Here is a 22,461-nt window from a genome sequence, read left to right on the forward strand (position 1 = left end):
AGGCATGGTGCCAGGATTGCATTCCTTAGAGAGGCAATATGGTGTGTTAAGAGCACTGCAAGTTGGGTCAGAAGAGACCTAGATTTGAATTTCATCTTTGACACTTATTATATGTGTGACCCTGGGCAAGTCACTTCACCTGTTTGTGCCTCAGTTTCCCCATATGTAAAAAAGGGAGTAAATGTGCTCTACCTCCCTCATTGGATGATTGTTCCCGATATTCACTCCAAATCTTTTGTCCATATTTCCTTTTCTTTGACGGTGGATCTCTGTTATGTAAAATGAGAATAGTAATAGAACATGCACCATGTACCTTCCACACTTATTTGTAAGAAGGGGTTTTGTAAACCTAAAAACCAATGTGTAGATATGGGCTAGTATTAGTTACTGACCTTGCTGTATTGTGGCCACTTCTTTTCCTAATGAGCACTTCCTTGACATTCCCAAGAGAGATGAATTTTCTGGTGCTTCCTCTGACATTTTCTCCTTACAGATTTTTTTTTTGGAAGTGTTCCTATGGCCACCCTCAAAAGACAGCCAGGTGGCATACAGCACTGGACTTTGGAGCCAGGAGGGCCTGAATTCAAATCCTGCTTCAGCTACTTGTGTGATCCTGAATAAATTATTTCCTCTCTCTCAATCTCAGTTTTTTCATGTGTAAATGGTGATAACACTTCACAGGGTTGTTGTGAAGATCAAATGAGACTGATCTATGTGAAGTGCTTTGCATACCTTAATGTTATACACATATCATTTGTATATGTGTGTATATATATATGTACATATACAAATCATAATATTTATATATGGCTTTAAGGTTTGCAAAACATTTTACAAATAGTATCTCATTTTAACTTCACAACAACCCTGGAAGATTGATGCTATTATTATCCCCATTTTACAGAGGAGGAAACTGAGACAGAGGTTAAGTGACTTGCCCAGGGTCCGATAGCTGGTAAATATTTGATGAGGCAGACATCTGACTTAAATTTGCTCTCCTGCCCTCTGGCTAAACTACAGAAGGAAAGATAAATTGCCCCTCAAGTGGAGAAGGAACTTGTTACTAAGAAGCTTTTTGTGCATCAAAATGCAAACATTTCAGAGAAAGATAAAAAAAAATCAGTACCAAGAGTCTAGTATTGAACAATTTTATTTACTGTTACAAGAGGGAAAGCAGTTTGACCCCCTTCCCTCAAAAAAAAAAAAATTAAGCCCAAACCTGATAAGGTACAGCTTATGGTACATAGCAACATTTACTGAATAGGTGACCAACCCTAGAAGTCTTGTGGGTAATGAAACAAAAACCATGATATGTTAACTCCCTTTGACCATAAAGTGCCAAGGAAAACATTATTCTTTTCCATTTGGTAATCGATTTCCTGTTGCTTTTAGCATAGGATGTCACAGGATGGTGAGAGGAGGGAGGAGTATAACCCTCTGGCTCCAACATCCCTGAACTGACCAAGCCTTGTGCTTTGACAGAGGAGCCTCCATCTGAAGAGGCCAATGAATCTGGGAATGAAATTCACCATGGGGGCTTACTGTTCTGGGGCCCTCCCCAGAAGCTCGATGACCAGAGGATGGGGATAACACCACCAAAGCATAAGGCAAGTGAATTTCAAAGGTAGGACCTTCCTCATCAATATCCCCCACAACCCAAGCCCTGAAAATGGCAGTTCACTCACCCACCCATATGGCTTAGCTTCCTATGTGAGCAGTACAACTTTTCCCATAAGCCAACAGTCAGTTTGCTATTTGGGCCATGAATAAAGTTGCTTCTTAACTCTTAGCTGAGGGTTCTCTGCTAGATGATCTTGGTCACTTGGAAATGGGCTGCAACAGACAAAAGCCAGTGCTGCAGAAGTACGGAGCCCAGGTCTATCCCTGGAGGATAAGGCAGGGGCTGGGACCAATTACATCCTAAGTCTCTAAGCACAGATGTTTTTAGACGGGTAAACTCATGCTAAAATGAATACCTGGGACAGCGTGGGGGGGTGGGACGAGAGCTTTGTCTTAATAATGCAACTTGTGGTGTTGATAGGTTGACTGTTCATCTGTGTATGAGTCTTTTTTAGCACCAGCTAGAAGACACAATTCTTCCTCTCCTCTCCCACCCAACAGGCTGCTTTCCTGAATTACTGACCAATCACCTGCAGCACAGCTCCCCCAAATCCCAGCTATTTGCCTAGAGGCAACTTCTGTTCTCTTTGTCTCCTCCCCTTTCCTCTCCAAGGCTATATATATAAAAGTAGTGATAGATTTTCATTAAATTGAATGTCTCTTATTAAAAATTTCTTATTGCCCAGCCTAACTCCGCTCCTCCCCTTTAAAAGATAAACAACCCCTCCCCAGCCAATTGAAATGAAACCAAATGGTAAAGCAGAATGTAATAAAGAATTCTAATATCAAATGGATCTTTAAAGGAGACCAGATTCTTTCCCACCCTTAATATAAAAAAGCAAATAAATCATACAAATGTCAACTATATTAGTATGTTGTTAAATGAGAGTGCAGGCCTAGGTTAACAAGGGGTTGGGCTGGATCTCCCAGTTGTGCTTGGCTTGTTGGGTTTATGTGCCTGTCCTACTGTCTGCCTTCAAAGTTCAGGAGCTGGGAAAAGACTGAATGACAACGGGATCCACTCTTTGAGACATTTCTGGGTGCCTGGGCCTTTGCTGCTTACAAATGAAGCAGCCTGCCCTGCCCTGGGCCATATCCAGAAGCAAGACACCCAGGAGAGAGGCTGAGGGATTGCATCACTGAAAGGCCAAACTGTTTTGTCTTCCAAGTTTAACACAAGAAACCTTGAGGTTGAGGTTCTTTTTGCTGATAGACACTCCTCAATACTTTCTATTTGAGACAGAATGACTGAGTTAGAAAGTCAGGGTACTCCAGGAACCATGAGCCTACTGATGCTTTAGGCATTCCGTAGTCCCTAACCTGCAAGGGATCAGCACAGCTCCACAGATATCTGTTGTTTAGATGGTCTTATCTTCCCCCATTTCTGAATCAGCTGAAGTGATGGGTCTGACCCATGTGACCTCAAACTTGTGTCCATCCACTACAAAAAAAAAAAATCAGTCTGCCCTGCTTCCCAATGAGCAAACGTAGGTTAAGTCTCCAAGTCCAAAGAAGATGCCTCCTCCCCACATCTGCTGTGATTTTCAGGTCCCTTCTGACTCAATCACTTCAGTCTCTAGCAGGTCAAAGTTTGTTGATCAAATTTCTCCTCATATTCCCCACCTCCCATCTCAGGCTGATGGGAAGTTTTGAGTTTCTTTCTTGCTTAACCAGAATCCAAATTCTAAAGGTTCTGGGTAGAAATGACAAATGAATTTGCAATGCACTGGGAAGGGGTGTTGGTTAGACATATGTGCATATACATACACACATACATATTATATATATAATAAATATTTTAAAATTCTTTCTTTACATGACCCCAGAAAGCTTTCTTCGATCCTCTGGTACCCACGGGCTGACACACTGTCTTTGTGTGATATAGGATAGAGTAGCCATGGGCCTCTGGTTCATTTCCCCAAGTTCTTCAGTACAAGTTGCCTAAGTGGCTGGAATAGAAAATTGAGCCCGAAAGTAGCTCCTGGATTACATGGCAATAAATTAAAAAAAAAAAAGGCAAATGCCTATTTCCACCAACTCAATTTTAAGCTTACTGTATTATTTGTCTCAGCTCTCAAAACTCCAAGACACCAATTCTATAACCTTACTCATCTGTACCCTGGATCTGTGTAAAACAGTTTCACAGATAGCACAACCAGTGTGCTCAGGACACACTCTAACATAAAGCACAGAAATACAACAAGACAGAGTGTGATTGTGACCATCTCCCAGGCTGGAAAAGTGCCAGGGTGGAATACACGTAGGCATAGGTGGGCATAACAAAGGACTTTAGAAAGAGAATAGGAATTCCCCAATTGCCTGCCATTTTAGCTTTCCTGCATGCAATACTGAGGGCAGCTAGGTGGTACAGTGGATAGCTTGCCAGGCCTGGAGTGAGGAAGACTCATCTTCCTGAGTTCAAATCTGGCCTCAGATACTAACTTGATGTGTGACCCTAGGCAAATCATTTTACCCTGTTTGCCTCAGTTTCCTCATCTGTAAAATGAGCTGGAGAAGGAAATGGCAAACCACTCCAGTATCTTTGCCAAGAAAACCCCAAATGGGATCATGAAGAGTTGGACATGACCAAAAAATGACTGGACAACAAAAATACACTACTGAAGTGGGTGGTCTGCTGCTGACTTGTCTCTTACACTTGAAGTAGCTGAAACTGTCATCTTGGAAAAAAGCATAAAAAGGATAAATGATCTGGGACTGGAAAATGAAACATTAAGGATGATCTCACTGCTCACTTTTCCCAAAAGTTACATTTTCAAGGAAACTGTGACACTGTTTGGAGACTAGGAATGTAGTGTCCCATACATACACACATACGTGTGCATATAAACATGCACACAGACATACGCATTCACTATGTCCCCCCTCCCCCATCCCAGGAAAAGTGCACTTCCAATATCAAATACAAAAATAGATTGGCACACTCTTTTTGACACAGTGAAGATATCTTTTAAAAGCTTTTTCCCCACCTCTGAAAGTCCTCTCTCATTTTGCCTTCGACTGCCCCTACCCCAGGCTGGAACAGGCCAATAGAAAAAGTAAAGGAAAGAAGGTCCTGGCCTAGGTTTGCAAGGTGGACAGATGACCGGAAGGAAGACTGGAATGGAAACTGTGAAAGACTCTTGTATTTCAATAAGCTGAGATGGGCAACTGAATATTCCTTACTTGGTCCCCAAAAGCCCATTTCCTCAGGGACAGTGCTGGGCCTCCACTGTCTCCATCTTGTTCCTCCTTCTTCCTTTGCTCTGGGTAGTCAAGAGCTACCATGAGTTCATCTAGGCTGAACAAGACTGAAGAGTCCCTGAAATGTCTCTAGTACAGCTTCTACTTCAGAAGAAAGCGATGTTGAATGAAAAAAAAATTTTGGTATATTTTGAGTTCTGTCTTTGCATTTCCAGTCATAACTGCTGTTCCACAGACCTCAAAGGAAGCAGTCTTTCCCCCTGCCCCAGGAGGGTGGCCTGTGCTAGGAATTTTGGATCAGTCGTCTGTAGTGGGGCATAACTTCATGCTCAGGGAGATGGAGAGCAAATTCCAAGGCCACTAAGACTGGGAATTCAAAGGCAATCAGCTCTCGTCGGTTAAGCCGGAACTTCTCTTCCAGTTTCTGAAACAGGAGGAAAGAAAACAATAAGCATTTTAGCCCCAGTGTTAATGTTCTAGGTTTCTCCTAGGTTGTTTTTGTCTGACTCTCCATGACCCACCTGGGGTTTTCTTGGCAAAGATCCTGGAGTGGTTTGCCATTGCCTTCTCCAGCTGATGTTCATCTAGTGCTTTAAGGTGGAGAGAGTATATAACATATATCCTCAGATACAGTGGATTCTTTTTTTTTTTGTGAGGTGATTGGGTTAAGTGACTTGCCTAGGGTCACATAGCTAGTAAGTGATAAGTGTCTGAGTCTGGATTTGAACTCAGGCCCTCCTGACTCCAAGGCCACAGCTCTATTCACTATGCCACCTAGCTGCTCTGTACAGTGGATTCTTGTTTAGGTATGGGTAGGCCTGTATGGTCACTGAGGTCTCCAATGCTGAGATTCTATGAGTTCTGTGGTATAGAGTGTTACAGTCCACTATAGGGAAAGCAATGAAGATGATGAAAGTCATCAGGGAAGATTTTCCCAAGGGTGTGTTGATTCAGGCTCCCTAGAGCAGACTGTTAAATTTTCAATGTGTGCCTTTATACCTTGGAAATCGGCCAATGCTACAAAAACCAGGGCTTGATTTGTTTTGATTGCCTAGACTTAAGAAAGCGATGAGAAAATGTAAAAAAAAAAAGCAGATTAAACTGTGAAAAACGTGTCCTACTTTTAGAGAGCTGGTTGTTAAACATTTATCAGCACATCCCTGGATTTTTTGGTGAAGATATTTAAAAATTCTAACTACGCTGCTTTCTGCTTTGGCATATTTTATGTAAGAAAGCTCAGCCCGAAGAGCAGCTGGCTGCCTGAGTCAGATTACTGCTAGATTGGAATTCATTAGGCAAACTGCTGAAGCAAGCTGCTTCTACACTGATTATATGAGCTTTATGCTGGGTGGTACATTACTATGTCATTTCTAAGTATGCCTATTTCCACTTTGCATTTTTCAATATTCATTCAATATCATTCAAGGAAGGTCTATGGAAGTCTCTTAATGCTAAATTTACTACTCGTCTATAAGCATAGCCATGTGGCCCTGGAATACTTGTAGTAGGGTGGGGGCAGGTGACCCTCTCAGAATCTTCCCACATGATGAATAAATGGATAAGACACAGATATATTAGAAATAATACTTTGAACATTTCAACAACATGATTTACATTTCATTAGAGCTATCAGTGATCATTTGGTACAACCCCAACTTGCCCAAGGGCACACAGTAAGGAACAGAGGATTTGAACCCAGGCCCCCCATTCCCAATTTGCACCATACAGATGGTTCAGGCAGTAACCGCCCAAGTGGGCCTCAGAGACGCTCTCTATTTCTTTTGCTTCTAATGGCTCCTTTCCTTTATGGGGGCGGCTATAGCCCTGAACTTTAAATCTTTCCTCAGTGATAAGCAATCAATTATGCAGGAAAACCATCAAGTTCTGTCAACCATTATTTGGATCACATTCTGACTTTGTAGGCCCCTGTTGAGCCTGGCAGGCTCCCTGTTCTGGGGAATTTTATGGCAAGAATAAAGGCTGGGTTTCTTCCTTTATTCCCGCCAAAGTAAATTCTACCTAACCCTTTTACCCCCCAATTGTTCTTCCTCACTTCTATATGACATGGTTAGAAACTCCTCAAGGGCAGAGACTGTCCTCATCTACCTGGAAACACAGTAGGTGCTTAATAAATTCTTGTCATTGACGAAAGAGAAAAAAAGCTTCCCAGCCCATATCTATTAATTCCCAGGTGAGGAAACCCATCTGACAGGTTGCTCTGGTTTCTATAAATATTTAAGATGATTTCAGAATACCTGAAGAATCCTTGGGATGGATTAATTTTCATTAACTGATTAATCCATTAATTAATCCAAACTAAAAATAGGCCCTACACCAGCTACTGTGTCCCAAGGCCACTTACATCAATTAAGTGCTTGACTTCGTGTTTTTTGAGGTCACTTCCAATTTTGGCAGCTAGCAGCACACAGGCCCCAGCACAAAGCTTCCGGTTCTGTTTGTTGAGCTTCCCCTTGAGGGCCAGCTTTTCAAAGTAGACAAAGGCCATGGCCACCGTCGGCTCCTCGAAGCCACACTCCTCCAGTGCCAGTTTCCTCATCTCTCGCTTCAGACTAGAGAAAGAAAGGAAACAGGGAACATGCCTTGTCAGCAGCCTGGAACCTGAGTCCTTGGCAAAGGGGAAAGACAAGTAAGTCCCGATTTCTCTTGACTTCCCTCCAAAGACACTCTGCAATGGAGTACATCTTTGGGAATTCTTTGCCCTGTTAAGTGAAGAATGCATTCATAAAATGGATATAGCCATTCCTGTACTGGACCCCTTAAGGGCTATTGTGAGCACCAGGACTTCAGGGGACATCATGTCTACCTTTTTTTTTTTTTTACATGGGAGAAAATCAAAAAAAGTCACGTTAAGTAGTAGTAGCTGTCAGAGGTGGGGCTGGAACCTAGGCCCCCTGATTCCAACACCAGGTATCTTCCCCACTACCCAAGGATATATGTTATAGGCTCTATCCACCTGAAAGCACTAGATGAACCTCAGCTATTGTCAGTAGTATTTCTGTTATGATTATTAATTTATTATTGTAGCATTAGTATGATTATTGTTAATAGTATGACTTATGGGGCCAATACTAATGCATTCTTTTTTCTATTGCTGAAATTAAGAGAGGCAGCTTTATATAGAGTAATAGAGGGTCGGGTTCTTCCCTAAAAAGAAATGGACTGGAATTCTACCTCTGATATTTATTGGTTGCATAACTCTAAGTCAGTCACTTAACCTCAGGCTACTTTCTAGAACTTATATATTAGGTCCTATGTAGCTTTTAGCTATCTAGATGGAGGGAGTTTCTTTTGAATGTTACTGAAGGTACTTAATACTTTGATACTTCAAAGATCTCAGATTTCATAGGTATGAATACTTCCTTTAGCAGTACAATTTTTATTGTTGTTCAGTTATTTCAGTTTCCAACTCTGTGGCCCCATTTGGGCTTTTCTTGGCAAAGATACTAGAGTGGTTTGCCATTCCCTTCTCCAGTTCCATTTTCCATTTCCAGTTAAGTGACTTGCCCAGGGTCACACAGCTAGTAAATGTCTGAGGCCAGATTTGAACTCAGGAAGATGAGTCTTCCTAACTCTAGCCCTGGTGCTCTATCCACGGTGCTACCTAGCTGCTGAGTATGACTGATATGCCATATAATACCGGTTCTCAAACCATTGGTAGATAGTCTGAGAGTTTCTGTGGCCTAAATAACGTATTACCCTGTGACCAACCCATTGAGGAGCCTCTCTGAACTCAGTTAGGCTTGTCCTAAAACAAGATTAACGTCCTTCCAGTGAGGCAGGACATGGCAGAGCTCAGACTTGATGGGCATAGGCTTCAGAAACCTCCAGTCATCTCTGCGAGATGTGCGAAGCATCAAAGGAGGAAACACTAAAGAGACAGGGTGAAAATAGATATGTCTCCTTTTCATATTTCAAAAATGGAAATGGAAGATGATGTGACTTTTAAACCTCTTCCAGACCTAGACAACAGCCATCATATCCTCTTATATGAAGATGAAAACAGACTGGGGCAAGAGGAAGGATAGGGATAACGAGCCGGATTGTGTAGTAAACTTCCAGGGTAACTAACTCAAACCTAACAATGGCAGACACTTTGTAAACACAGAATGAACTCAATCAAAGTGAACAGGGACAAGAAAGCATTAGAGAAGCCAGAAACATTTAAACCTAACCAAGCCAGAAAATAAACCTTAGCACTAAGCATAAGTTCACCCAGTGGCTGTCTGGGTAATCAACCAGAGCTAAGAAGTTATTATTCTAAAAGTGAACCTTTTGCATTTATAAAAATTCTTTGGCCCAGGGTAGAAGGTATGAATGTTTGTTTTGGCTTATTAGCCTTGTGGTTTAGGTAAACATGACAGAATTACACCTGTGCTGGACTAATTATCAGAGTAGAACACAGGCACATGACTTCAACATGACATAGGGGAACATTCTAGCAAAATGTGGATCCATTAGAAATCCAGACGAACATACACACAATAAGAATGTGTTTACCATGTGTGTCTATATGTGTGTGTGTGTGTGTGTGTGTGTGTGTGTGTGTGTGTGAACAAGCAACTCTGTAAATTGTAAAACCTAAACAAGCCAAAATTATTTAAAATATTGGTGTTGCTGATATTCAGGGCCCAGCTACTTTAGCTGATTTTGATGACTGTACTGTGGACTCAAATCTCATGAAAATTAGACTCTAAAACATGGCCAAATATAAGAAATGACCAAATTATGGTTGACTTGGTGGCCGCACACTTCCATTTTTTATCTTTTTTAGTTTCACCTCCAGACTAGCCTGCCTAAGGTACTTTAGGCACCTGCTTAAGACTCTAAGCATTGACCAAAATAAGCAGAAGTTCCTCCTACCATGGAAATCATAGGTCCATTGCCTATCCTTTCTTGAACCATCAACAATTTTCTCTTGTCAATCCTTTATGTGCCAACTCCTTTTTTGTGTGTCTAGATCGTTCAGGTTGCATCGATGAAAGCAAAACACCTAATTTTTTTCCTTCCTTGGAAATTAATTTGCATAAGGTCTCCAAGATCAGAGCTATCACAGAACCACTCATTTGCTTAAATGACATTTTCCTATAACCCCACCTATGCAATTGGAAAAGTCACCAGCCCACCAAAGATTTTATTTTAGTGGTATGCTGGGGCTATGTCACAGAAATGCCATGAGGATGTCAGTCTCACAGTACCTTCGTATTTTGCTGAGAGTTAATTTGATATGAGGAAACTTCTCCTTGAAGGTCTCATTCATGTCTTTCTTAAGATCTGAGGGCTTTACATAGTCAATGACTGTGGTCTGAAACAGAGCAGAGAACAAGGGTCACTCAAAATGCAGCCATTTGTGTGATCACTTCATCAACAGGTATTTATTCATTAAACACCTACTACGTGCCAGGCACTAGGATCTGGCCCTCAGGCTTACCTTTCATCCAGGGGAGATATCATAATAATTATGCAAATTTCATGTGTTAGTTAGGAAAGCCACATTTTTAAACTTAATTAGGAAAATTGGTTTAAAATTAGTTAATTAGGAAAACAAAATTTTAAAACTTCCTAAAGTGGTAAACAACAGAAAAAAACAGATAAGAAATCCACCAAAAGCTCTGCCCCTCCAGGGGCCTGAGACAAGGAAGAACACTATCCACGCGGGCTACTGGTACACAGATCTTTGACCTTAGGAGATCAAAGCAAAACGATTTCTAAATAAGATCTGAGTCATTCTTAGGTAAATTCTGTGCTTACAAAGTGTGTACTTCCCTTTAGAGCAGAATGCAATGGGCACTCATGGTGCTTTCTTTCCTTCTACATTCTAAAAAAGTGTTTTATTTTATCTTTGACAAATAGATTCTGCGTTAGACAGGATATGAGATTTTCATTTTGGAAACAGGCAGTGAAACAAGGCCCAAATCTGACTTGCTACTCACAAGTTGTTCCTGGTAGAGTGATGGCTCAGCTTGGCTGGAAGCCACAAGGCCATCTTGCTACTGATTCGCTGTGAAGCTAAGTCTTTTGTTTCCTAAATTAAAGAGTTCTCTTCTTGAATAGTGAAGTGAATGCAGAGTACCTTTCTTGGGGGCCAGGGACCTCCCTGGCATTCTTATGCTGCAACCCAGAAGTCAGGTTTGAAAAACCTGTGGCCAGGAGCAAATAATGACATGCCATTTCCTAGGTGTGGGACACATGCTAGCTCCAAATAGCCTTCCCAGCAAAGCTCATCTTTTCTTTTCTCTTCTGTTTTTTAGCACTGGACAAAAATAGGCAGTTATATAAGCAAAGCATTATTTGGGGAGGAGAATGGAAGGGAAAAAGGATTTATATCGTACCTACTTTGTATGAGGCATTGTGCTAAGGGCTTTTACAAATATTATCTCATTTGATCTTCACATCAACTCTGCAAGGTAGGTGCTATTATTATACTCTTTTTTCTAATAGCTAAGGAAACTGAGGCAAATAGAAGTTACCTACCAAGGTCACACATCTAGTAAGTCTCAGAAGGTGGATTTGAACTCAGGTCTTCCTGACTCCATACCTAGGACCCTATTCACTGTGCATTAGCTGTTATAGGAACAGAAAAGTCTAGACTGCTAATAATTATCTGATCCATAGACAAGAGGGAAGCAATATGGCATCAGGCAATGAACGGTGGATGAGGAGTCAGATAACTTTGAGTTCAAATCCCATCTTAGGTACTTATTAGCTATGTGATCCTAGGCAAGTCTAAGTGACCTTTCTAGGCCTCAGTTTCCTCACCTGTAAAAGGAAGGCATGGAACTGGATAATCACTAAGATCTCTGTCAGTTCTAAATCTAATGACCTGGGTACTAGTCTTGGCTTTGTCATTAACTAATTAGTCCTTCAGAGGCAGATCAAACTGTTTCTTCATGTGTGCAATGGACATAATACCATGTGTCTCATATATATGTCAGAATCCAATGAGATAATGTATGTTCAGACACACTGAATTTATATATATATACATACACGTACACACACACACACACACACACACACGTAAATATGTATGTATGTATATATTTGTTGTTCAGTTGTTTTTCAGTCATGTCCAACTCTTTGTGACCCCATTTGAGGTTCTCTTGGCAAAGATACTGGAGTGGTTTGCCATTTTCTTCTCCAGCTCATTTTATAAATGAGGAAACTGAGGGAAACAGGTTTAAGTGACCCTTGTCTAGAGTCACACAGCCAGTAAGTATCTGAGGTTGAATTTGAACTCAGCTCTTCCTGACTCCAGACCTCAGTGCTCTAGCCACTAAGCTACTTTGCTGCCCTAACTTTGCTGCCCTAATATTAATATATATGTTTATGTGTGTGTATTTATACAAATATACACACACATATAACTATATATGAGTGTATATGTATCATATACATACATGGATGGGTGGACAGATATAGACAGATGACAGAAGATAAATGTTAGAGATAGAGATAGATGATAAAGAGAGGATATAGATAGAAAGATGATAGAAATAGGTAAGACAGGTTAGGAAAGATAGATAGACAGACAGATAGATAGATAGACAGATAGATAGATAGATAGAAAGAAAGAAGGAAAGAACGACTACACCAATGGTTCCACTGGCAAAGGGAACTCCCAGGGAAGAAAACTCCCAGGATACGGCAGATCACCATCAATTCCCAGTCTTAGAAAGTGCCTGGGGGCACTGAGAGATTAATTGACTTGCCCAGGATCACATTTGAACTCAAGCGTTCCTGGCTCCTAGGCCAGTTCTACCCACTACCTTATGCCTGCCTTTCTTAAATGATATTAAAGGCAGCAGAAGTGTGGCGGTATAATGATTATTTAGACCTGGTGAAAGCGGCTGGTTACAAAAATAAAAAGTATGAAGGGTTAGTCGGCTAAATGGAAGGGGATCAAATTTAGTGAGCAAAGCCCAAAGGCAATTATGCCCCCTTTTCTGGGCCTATTAAGTCCAGCAGTTGGCAGAGGGTAAGAAGTAACCCTCTACTCTCTAATCAGACATTCAAAGGCCATCAAGAACTCAAAGGTGACAAGCTCCTTTTCCCATCTGAAGGAGATCAGTTAGCACACAGTAACAACACTATTCCCCACCCCCCAGAAGAGATGACCAAAGCAGAAATACTCAGGGACATGGTGAGAGAATATCCTGGGCAAAGTTCTATTAGCTAACAAAATAATTCTCCTAAAACGGCCTCCCCTATTTCCAACCCCTCCCCATCCCAAAGTGACCTAATTTTAGAGGGCAGCAATTAGCAAAGAAGAACCAAGCTAGTACTTCTTTTGGATGATATACTGTGGGATGGGGAGAGGAGCCATAGAAGAGGTACCATATTTAAAATGGCAGCCTGAATGGTTTCTGGGAAAGCACAGGGGCTGGCACCTTTCCACTTGACCTTGGACGAAGCACAGAGCCAATGCATTTACTGGGGACTGACTGTGGGAGTCTCTGGGGTTTAGGTACAATTTTGGAACCCTCCCAAGGGCACACATGCACACACGGACACTCAAGTCATCAGCTAGCTGGAGCCCAAGGTCACACCCTTGCCCTGGGATAATTTCCGGGGCTATTCCACATCATTTTACAGATGAATCTCTGCAATGAGATGGATCCAATAAATGCCAGTGAGTCAGCAGCGTAGCCTGATGATTTTCTGGAAGCAATGCACAGAGGGGTCAGATGTTGGTTAAGTATACCTTGGAGGTGCACTACATCACACTACAGGCTTCCTTCTAGCTCGGGGGGGGGGGATTGGCACTGATTCTGATTTCTCTGACTGCAAAACTGCTGAGAATCAAAGTCATTCCCAGGGATGACAAAAAACCAACTATTTATTCCAGGCATCATTACCTGGAGTAGTGAGGGAAGGAAATAAATAAGAGTTCATGGGATCAGATGATTCAGGGCTATAGGGATCTTAGAGATCATTTAGTTCAATCATTTTTATAGATGAAGAAACTGAGGCACGGAGGGAGAAGGTGACTTGCCTAAGGTCATATAGTAATAATGTAGCAGAACTGACCCCAATTTGGGTTGCTTTCTACTAAAAATATTAAATATGACAGGGCCCTTCTTTGTTTTGGTTGTACATCTATTTGAAAAATCCAACTACATGATACTCTTCTTTCCCAAGATATTTAAATTATAAGATGTTTAATTATAAGCAGATATGTAAATTATAAGCCTGGGGACTCAGGATCTACTCTGGCACAACAAAATAATATGGATGGATCCTTGGATATCCTTAAAGTGGCATTTTAAAAAAAAATCCCAACCCATGTGCTAGCCACAGCAAATGCTCCTTTACTGCTCCAGTTCAGGCACTCTTCTGTCAGCCAAACTGGATTACAGTCTATCCTCAAAACATATTCTAGGTTTCCCACCTCCAGGGCTTTGCTCACACCTCTCCTCCAAAACCTCTGCATGTTAACATTCTAGCCACTTTTAAAATCCTAGCTCAAATTCCACCTCTTCCACAGAAGGTATCTTTCCTAATACCTTACACATAGTAGGCGCTTAATATTTATTCAATTTTAAGTGAATGCCAATACTTAAAAAGCTTTCTTTTTTCTCTTATAAAAGTATTCCTGTATCTCTTGAAATTTCCAGTTACAGAGATTCTATCATCTGATTCTTTTGGCATCTGTATCCCAGTGTCTAGTACGAAGTCTGGCACACAAGAGATGCTTAATAAATGCTTGCTGAACAATTAAATTGTCTGCAGCCCTACCTATGGAGGTCTATACACGAAAGATTGCCAAACAGTCTATTGTTGTCAGACTAGTATCAGTTTAATTTTCCATTTGTTTATCTATGTTGCGTTGGCCTTCAGCACTGGACTGTCTACAAAATGCCATGTGTGCCTCCCATATTTTGATTCTTTTCTGCCATAGTAGGATAGTTCTGTGTGAGCCTCGAGCCTCTGCTTCCTCTCAAGCCTCAAGGGTAGGACTCAGCAGTTTATTTCCACCAGAAATCCCAGTCTCCTACCTGAGCACAGAAAGCACTGCATCTAAACTTGTTTCGAGCTGGCAAACATCAGCAACCTGCCCCAGTGCTGCAGCCTGGCTGTTGTTGGCCTTTTGTGCAAGGGAGGGCAACCCCTTCTGTATGTAACAAGAATGAGTGCTCTGGGGAGAAAGCTGGTCCCAGCACACAGTGATCCATAATAGGAGGGGATGAATGGGTCCCCTCCTAGATCTGCATCCCCAGAAGGTGCAGTCATGCCTGCTAAAGTTCTGTCTCAGAGACTTTCTCATTGTGTGACAGTGGGCCAGTAACTTAACCTCTCAGTCTCAGTTTTCTCTCCTGTAAAATGGGGAAAATGATAGCAACTATCTCATAATGTTGTTGTGAGAATCAAAGAAAATACGTAAAGTGTTTTCCATATCTTAAAGTGCTATGAAATGTATTAAAACTGTAGATCATGATGGAATAGGATATTGGGAAGGGTATTTAAAAGGGCAAAACTGGTTCACAGAGCTCTGATTAAAACTAGGCTCCAAAAGTCTAAACTTCAAATCCCAACCAAAATCCCATTTTTATTAGAAATCTTCCCCAATCCCTCTAAATTCTAGTGACTCCCCTGTTAATTATTTCCTATTTATCCTATATATAGTTTGCTTTGTATATATTTGTTTTGTCTCCCCCATTAGACTGTAAGCTGAGGGCAGGGACTGTCTTTTGCCTCTTTTTTGTATCCCCAGAACTTAACACAGTGCCTGGCACATAGCAGGTGCTTAATAAAGGTTGACTGATTGATTTATTAACCAAGGGAGAGCTACATGTCTCAAGGAAGAAACAATCAGGCCAATTTCATCTTACTAGTTTTCTCCTACTGTTTACACACTTTTACAGCACCCAGGTTTTGCCCAAAGTCAGACAGTTAATTAAATAGTTTGCTTTCTGACCTCCTGAATAACCAGTTTTTAGCTGTATGTAATGCCCTTCTGACAGGCAGACCCTAAAATGAATAGAAATCCCTGAAGAAAGAGCTACTCTCTTAAACTGCATCAGCAGCAGCCAGCTGGATGGTGTGATGAATGGGGCTGGCTTTGGCCAAGACGCGCTTGCATTTCTGCAGAGGTGGCATTTCTGCTCTGAAGGGTGAAAGGTCACGTAAAAGCACTCTCCAGCAGCTGGCTGGCTGCGAGGAAGCTGTGTGTACACAGCTGCATTAAGGGGAAGAGGAGGAAGGTCATTTGGGAGGAGGAGACCTTCCAAAACATAAAATAAGTGGATATACACAATTCAAAAAAGGACAACCTTCTTGTTCTCTGTGTGTGTATGTATACATAGTCCTGTGTGTGTGTGTGTGTGTGTGTGTGTGTGTGTGTGTGTATGCAGGATTTATAGCAACCTTCTTGGATAAAAGATATGATTTCTGTTTATTTAGCTGAGATATTATACCACACCTATCACGAGACACTAAAGCACCAAGGATTTATTAAAAACAAACAAAATCCTTAATCATACCCAAAGAAACTATCCCCCATTAAAATTATACTGTGCAACACAGCTCTACAACATTGCCTCCTCCTTCCTAAACCTCAAAGGCATGTCCCACTACTTAACTTGAGAGGCAGTATGGTGGTTAGACTGGACTTGGAATCAGGAAGACCCACGTTCAGATCTTGCATTTGGAGTGACTGGAGGCAAGGCACTTAACCAACTAGGCTCAGTGCCTTCAGCTCCACTGATGACCCCTGAAGCCCTTTCTAGCTTTTAAATCTATGACTCTATGAACTTTAAGGAAAAGAAAACTACATACCACATACCAAGAGATATAATGTGTGTGTGTGTGTGTGTGTTTTGGGGGGATGGTATGAGTAGTTATAGTTGAGCCCCAAACAGGAGGTACAGAAATAGACAAGAAGGTTGTCAAGAGCTCCCCACCCTTCCATATCGAGTAGGTGTTATGAATGTGACAATACTTGATGAATCGGGAAGTCCGGGAAGTTGGTGGTCAAAGTTCTAGCTCTGACACCATAACATGGGCATGAAGACCCTTAATGATGCTCCAGTAAGTGTCTCAGTAAAAAGGCCCTTCTCACTTACCCACCCTGTACTCTTCAGAAATCATCCTCTCTGAATTGTTGAAGCTGTTTGGTTAGGGGCAGCTAGGTGATGCAGCACATGAGAGTGAGAGGCGTGGAGTCAGGAAGAACTGAGTCAAGTCCAGTCTGAGAAACTTACTAGCTGTGTGACCCTGGGCAAGTCACTTCACCCAGTTTGCCTCAGTTTCCTTATCTGGAAAATGAGCTGGAGAAGGAAATGGCAAACCACTCCAGTATCTCTGCCAAGAAAACCCCAAAAGGGGTCATGAAGAGTCAGAAAGCCTTAGTTTTTCTCATCAGTCAAATGGGGATGAGAAGCAGTAGGGGATGGCAGCCAGAAAGCCAGCTTAGAGTTGCCAGGCAGGATAGCCAAAATCCAATGTGAATGTGAGCTGTTATTAGGGGTGTGCTTGAGACTGCTCAAACTGGCACGAGACCCAACTGTTAAATTTTGATAAAATGATAAACTGCCCAAATTGGCAAATAATACAAATAGGGGCCAGAATGAAGAAAGTTTTGGAGAAAATATCAGTAACAGAATAAACTTAAAAAGTGTGTTATATGTAATTTCCCTCCCTGGAAAGCTGGTTGTTAAACATGTACTTGCATATCCCTGGTTATTATCATTAAACATCATCATCTTCATAATCAGGGCCAGACTCTCCTGATGGATATTGCAAAGATGAATGTTGACAGACTGTGGACCAGGGGTCAGAAGACTTGGATTACAGTCCAGCTCATGCCACTAGTTGTATGTGTTGTTGTTGTTCAGTTGTTTCAATTGTGTCTGGCTCTTTATGACCCCATTAGGGGCTTTCTTGTCAAAGATACTAGAGTGGTTTGCCATTTCCTTCTCTAGCTCATTTTACAGATGAGGAAACTGAGGCAAACAGGGTTAAGTGACTTGCCCAGGGTCACACAGCTAGTAAGTGTCTGAAGCCAGACTTGAACTCAGGTCTTCCTGACTCCAGGCCCAGGGCTCTATCCAATGTGTCACTTAGCCACCCAATCTTGGGCAAATCACCTGATTTGTTGGAGCCTCAGTTTCCTCATGTATAAAAAGAGGGGGTTGTCTCTTCTAGCTCTAAAATTCAATGAAAACCTAAAATCACTTTGCTTCATTTGCAACTGTCTGATTTCCATCTAAATGGTAGGCTTGGATAGGTGCTGAGAAAGCAGATGCTCCATGCTAGCTAGGGTAATTAAGGAGAGCAATGGCCCTTTACTAAATCTAGTTAGTGATGAACAGATGGACAGTTCAGTTGTTCTAAGCATTTAATCAATTTCCCTAAGAAGTTGGTAAATCACTAGACAAAGTAAAACGATGACTCGTGTATTTTCTCTTAACTGCGACCGTATTCCATTTCTGTGCAAGAGAAACTAAATACATAATCTTGGATTTACTATGGATACACCCTTGCCCCTTCTCCTCTCCTCTCCTTTTCCCTCCTGAGATAGTGACTATGCAATTTTCCATCAATGAAATAATTTTGAGCCTGAGGAACAGAATCAGAGGAAGAGGCAGCTTTGTCTACTCAGTAATGCTATCTCTGATTAGTGGGCAGTTTTGCACATAGGGCAGTTGACTGCCTAATTTATGTCACAGAAAGACCATGTCTCAAACCGTTCACTGCTAGAGTTCTGCTGTAGTGTCTTCATTCACTTAATTTCCTGGAATGAATGCAGAGTCAAGAGAGACGCCTTACATTCATAACATCTGCACACACTTAAAATGCATGTTGGCTAAAATATTTATGCCACAAGCTATGGTTGGAATGTCATTTAGAAAGTCATAATGTTATATGTATTATAAAGTGAGCTTCAAAAATATCTGTGGCAAATACACAGAGAAAGACTGCAGAGGTTATGAGGTTTTTTAAAATTAATTTTTAAATTACTGCATTCCTTTATAGAAGAATGATATTTTTTAAATGACAGGAAACACAATCCATAAAAAGTATAACAGTCATTTTGGTACAGAATCAAAAATCGAGAGGCCCTCAAGAAGTTATTCAGTTCAGCCACCTAAATTTACCATTTAGGTGAAATGTCTAAGTCATCGGTCTTATTTTAAAAGCTCTCTAGAGAGGGAAGTTCTCCTGCCTCCCATGACAGGGAAATGTGGTTACAGATCTCTCTTTAATGAGCCATATACTTCATACAGCTAAAGCTATGTGTTTCCCATTTAAACATTTCACTTCTACTGTATTCTCCTGAGTTAAGGTCTATTCTCACACCACTTTGTATGTATGTGTTGGGGTTGGGAGTCTGGGATTAGGCAAGTAAACCTACAGGTAATATATTATGTAGGAGACCTGCAGGCTTCCTTGAGATTTCAAGTAAAAGACACACACAAAAAAACTCCCCATCACTCCAAAATCAGTGATCCCTATAGACACTTTAAATTAAATTAGGCTGTTCTCTCCCTGATGTCAAAACAACACAACTGGGATTTCTGCCCAGAAATGTAAAGGACCCAGAAATCTTTGTGAATGAATGAGTTTTAAGTCTGTTTGCATTATCTCACCTCTAGTGCTCACTTTCTCCTCTTAATTGCTCTCCACACCCATAAAGAGGGGGAAAAAAAAGTCTAAGGATTGGCAGCTGGCAGGCTCTAATGATGTATGCTGATTTGTTAATGAAACTTTAATTATAAACCAGAGCTGTGCACAAAGAACAGAATGTCCAGGACAGACACTAGGTTTGTACTCAGTCCCCTCCCCCTTGGGGCACTTGAGAAATAACGGTAATTAATGCTGCACACCATTCTTGAAAGAACGGGTGCTTGGGTGCCTCATGGTCAGCCTCCCGGGACTTTGGGGGCCCAAAACACAGGGTGCTGGAAGTCACCCCAGCGATTCTGTCCATTCAAAAATCTCCTCTTTGCTCATTCACAGGATGTCCGGGTAGGTGCCATTCACGTGAGTCCAAGTAAAACATTTCAAACAAAAGTCCACACGTCTTTAGAAAATTACAGGCTTACTTCTCAGGCTTCAGTTTAAAACTGTCCAAAGTGTGACAGTGTGGGGAGAGGAGAGGCATGGAAGAGAGCTTTTTTTTTTTTTATTATTTCCCATTTAGAAGAAGCAATACAACTGAAAATAAGTATAGCTTGGGATCTATATTTGGTTAAAGAGGTTGCTTGGTATTTGAGAGCTGAGTTCAAGTTCTGCCTGTGACATATACTGTCAGTAATCTGTATGACCCTGGGCACAGTGCCCCAGACAACTCACTGACCATCCATTTCAGATGAGCTGTCTATTGGTAAAGGTATCTACACATGAGAAACTGCTTTAATTGTTGTTGTTCAGTCATGTCTGATTTTTTGTGACCCTATTTAGGGCAAAGATACTGGAGTGGTTTGCCATTTCCTTCCCCAGCTCATTTTACAGATGAGGAAACTGAGGCAAGCAGGGTTAACTGACTTGCTCAGGCTCACAGCTAGTGTCTGAGGCTGGATTTGAACTCAGGTCTTCTTCACTCCAGGCCTGGCACTCTATTCACTATACCACCTAGCTGGCCAAAGATATCTCCATATGAGAAACTTCCTACACTGATGATATTACACTTCTAGACCAAGAAAAGGAAGGGTGTATGTGTGTGTGTTGGGGTGGGGTAGAAACCTGGTTCTCTCTAACTGGAATAGGATTAGATATGGTAGATTCAGGTAACTGGAGAAAACTTGGTAAATATGTGGCAGACTTAACTAAGTAAATTATTTGGTCTCATCTGATTTGTTTGTGATCATGTGGACATCCCCAGGAAGTAACAATAACAAAATAGCTCAAAATGGGAGCACAGGCTGCCCTACATTGTAACACTCCCACCCATGAGATCATCCTACCCATTCATATGCTAGGTAACTACGCCTGATTTTGGGAGGGCTGCCTGCTTTGTCAACCCTGTGCAGAGTTGTGAATACTTCACTGCCCTGTAAGGAGGAAGAAGGACTACTTGTGTTTCTCCTATTACCCCAGCCCTCTCCCCACCCTCAAAATAAGCTAAAAGAGGCAGTCTCTTGGCTCATGCTACATCCAGGTCAACTCTGGCTGAGGAAATGTGAGGAACCCCTCGAGATCACACCTGAGACTGAACTAATGTCAGACCTCATTAGCCTCAGGCAGTCCTATAGAGAAGAAAACACAAACGGTGAGAAGCAACATATAACCCCCAGGAAGAGATGGAAGTTACACTCAAGGGCAAAGGGGTAAAATGCTGGGCAGTTGCCCAAGGAATGCAAACATCAATGAAAAGGTTTTTTTTTCTTTTTTTAAATTTCATTCCTGTTATGGTCGCTTTCATTTGCTCAAGAGACATTTCTCTTGCTTGGAGCTATGGGGTTCTGAATAGGTTTTGACCTGTTGGTGAACACAGAGGCCCAGAATAAATTAAAAACCTAAAACATACATACCATGGGCAGAGTATAGTCCTCCCTTAAAAGTGAGATTTTTTTTGGAAGGAAAAATTTCTATAATTACCTACTATGGAAAATAATGACTATAGACCACCCCCCCTCCCCAGGCAGATCTGGGGTTAAAAGTATGGAACAAAACAGTAAGTCTGGTATCAAAACACTGAAAATTCAGCTTGGTCCCCCATAGGTACAAAAGCATCACATCCAAAAGATAAAGGGAGAACAATTTCTCTTTATTTTCCTAGTGTCCTTCAGGGCTCAGCTTGGGTGCCATTTTTAGAAGAAGTCTTTCCTGATTCCTCTTCACTCTCCTCTTTTACCATGTGAGTGTCCTACCTCCTGACATTTTTATCTGTTTACATATTATATCTCAGCCCCTCTCCCCAAGTAAAACGTAAATTCCTTAAGGTCAGGAACTGGTTTCCATTGTCTGTATCCCCAGAAATTAGTTCAATGCTCAGTCTATAGCAGGTGTTATAGTCATAAACAGTTACAGTCATAAACTGTGTTGAATTGAACTGAATTCTCCCCTTGAGTTTAAGCCAGAGTTTGAGGTGAAATTCATGGGTCTCAAGCTGGAGGCTTCCACTACCTCTGCTGGTGCTGCTTTCTTAATTTATCATAAAGCTGTATGGTACAGAGGTACTAATCTCTGTAGAATTCCCTGTGGGTCTGGATAGGCAGGTGCTCGTCCCCACCACTGACCCCTCTTCCCCCCCGCCCCCGCCCCCCAGCATTAAGTTCTAGCAAGCCCGTGTTGTTGAAGGGGGTGGCTCACAGTCACAGAAATGGCCTACATTGCACTCCAACAGATGTTACTCACCATGTATGAAGGAAAGATTAAAACTCGCTTGTGCTTGCCACAGGGCCACTGGGGATCGTCCAAAAGATCTGGGTCATAATCAATGAAATCTCCCAGGTCACTCCCTAAGGGTCATGCACACAAACACATACACGGAGGAGTCATTAATGGCCCTGAAAAGTCTCTGACAGAAAGCTAACTGGGAGGTCAGTGAAAACTGAGCAAATGTTGGGTTCACCTGCTTCATATTCTGATTCTGACCTGCGCGTGACAATAAAACTCTTCCCCTCTGAACACGGATTAGCATTCTCGACACTCTATTACACCTCCATTTAAAATATC

The 22,461-nt window shown here is 41.7% G+C and overlaps 1 protein-coding gene across 3 annotated transcripts in view; it reads right to left on the bottom strand.

Moving 5' to 3' along the window:
• Positions 1-1,134: 1,134 nt before the first annotated feature.
• The window catches only part of CABLES1 (Cdk5 and Abl enzyme substrate 1), a 151,887-nt gene continuing 130,560 nt past the window's right edge, over positions 1,135-22,461 (bottom strand). For 2 of the 3 annotated variants that reach the window (XM_020968751.2, XM_020968750.2), the window contains 4 exons: positions 22,141-22,244; positions 10,038-10,144; positions 7,184-7,391; positions 1,135-5,245 (listed from right to left, as the gene is read on the bottom strand). In XM_020968751.2, the coding sequence (XP_020824410.1) occupies positions 5,105-5,245; positions 7,184-7,391; positions 10,038-10,144; positions 22,141-22,244 (560 nt within the window). In that variant the 3' untranslated portion in view covers positions 1,135-5,104. Of the gene's footprint in view, positions 5,246-5,342; positions 5,412-7,183; positions 7,392-10,037; positions 10,145-22,140; positions 22,245-22,461 lie in introns of all 3 variants that reach the window. The other variant, XR_013486232.1, reaches the window with a different exon arrangement.

The sequence above is a fragment of the Phascolarctos cinereus genome, unplaced genomic scaffold (genome assembly GCF_003287225.1).
Source record: "Phascolarctos cinereus isolate Bilbo 61053 unplaced genomic scaffold, phaCin_HiC Scaffold_4;HRSCAF=312, whole genome shotgun sequence".
Classification (NCBI taxonomy): Eukaryota; Metazoa; Chordata; class Mammalia; order Diprotodontia; family Phascolarctidae; genus Phascolarctos; species Phascolarctos cinereus.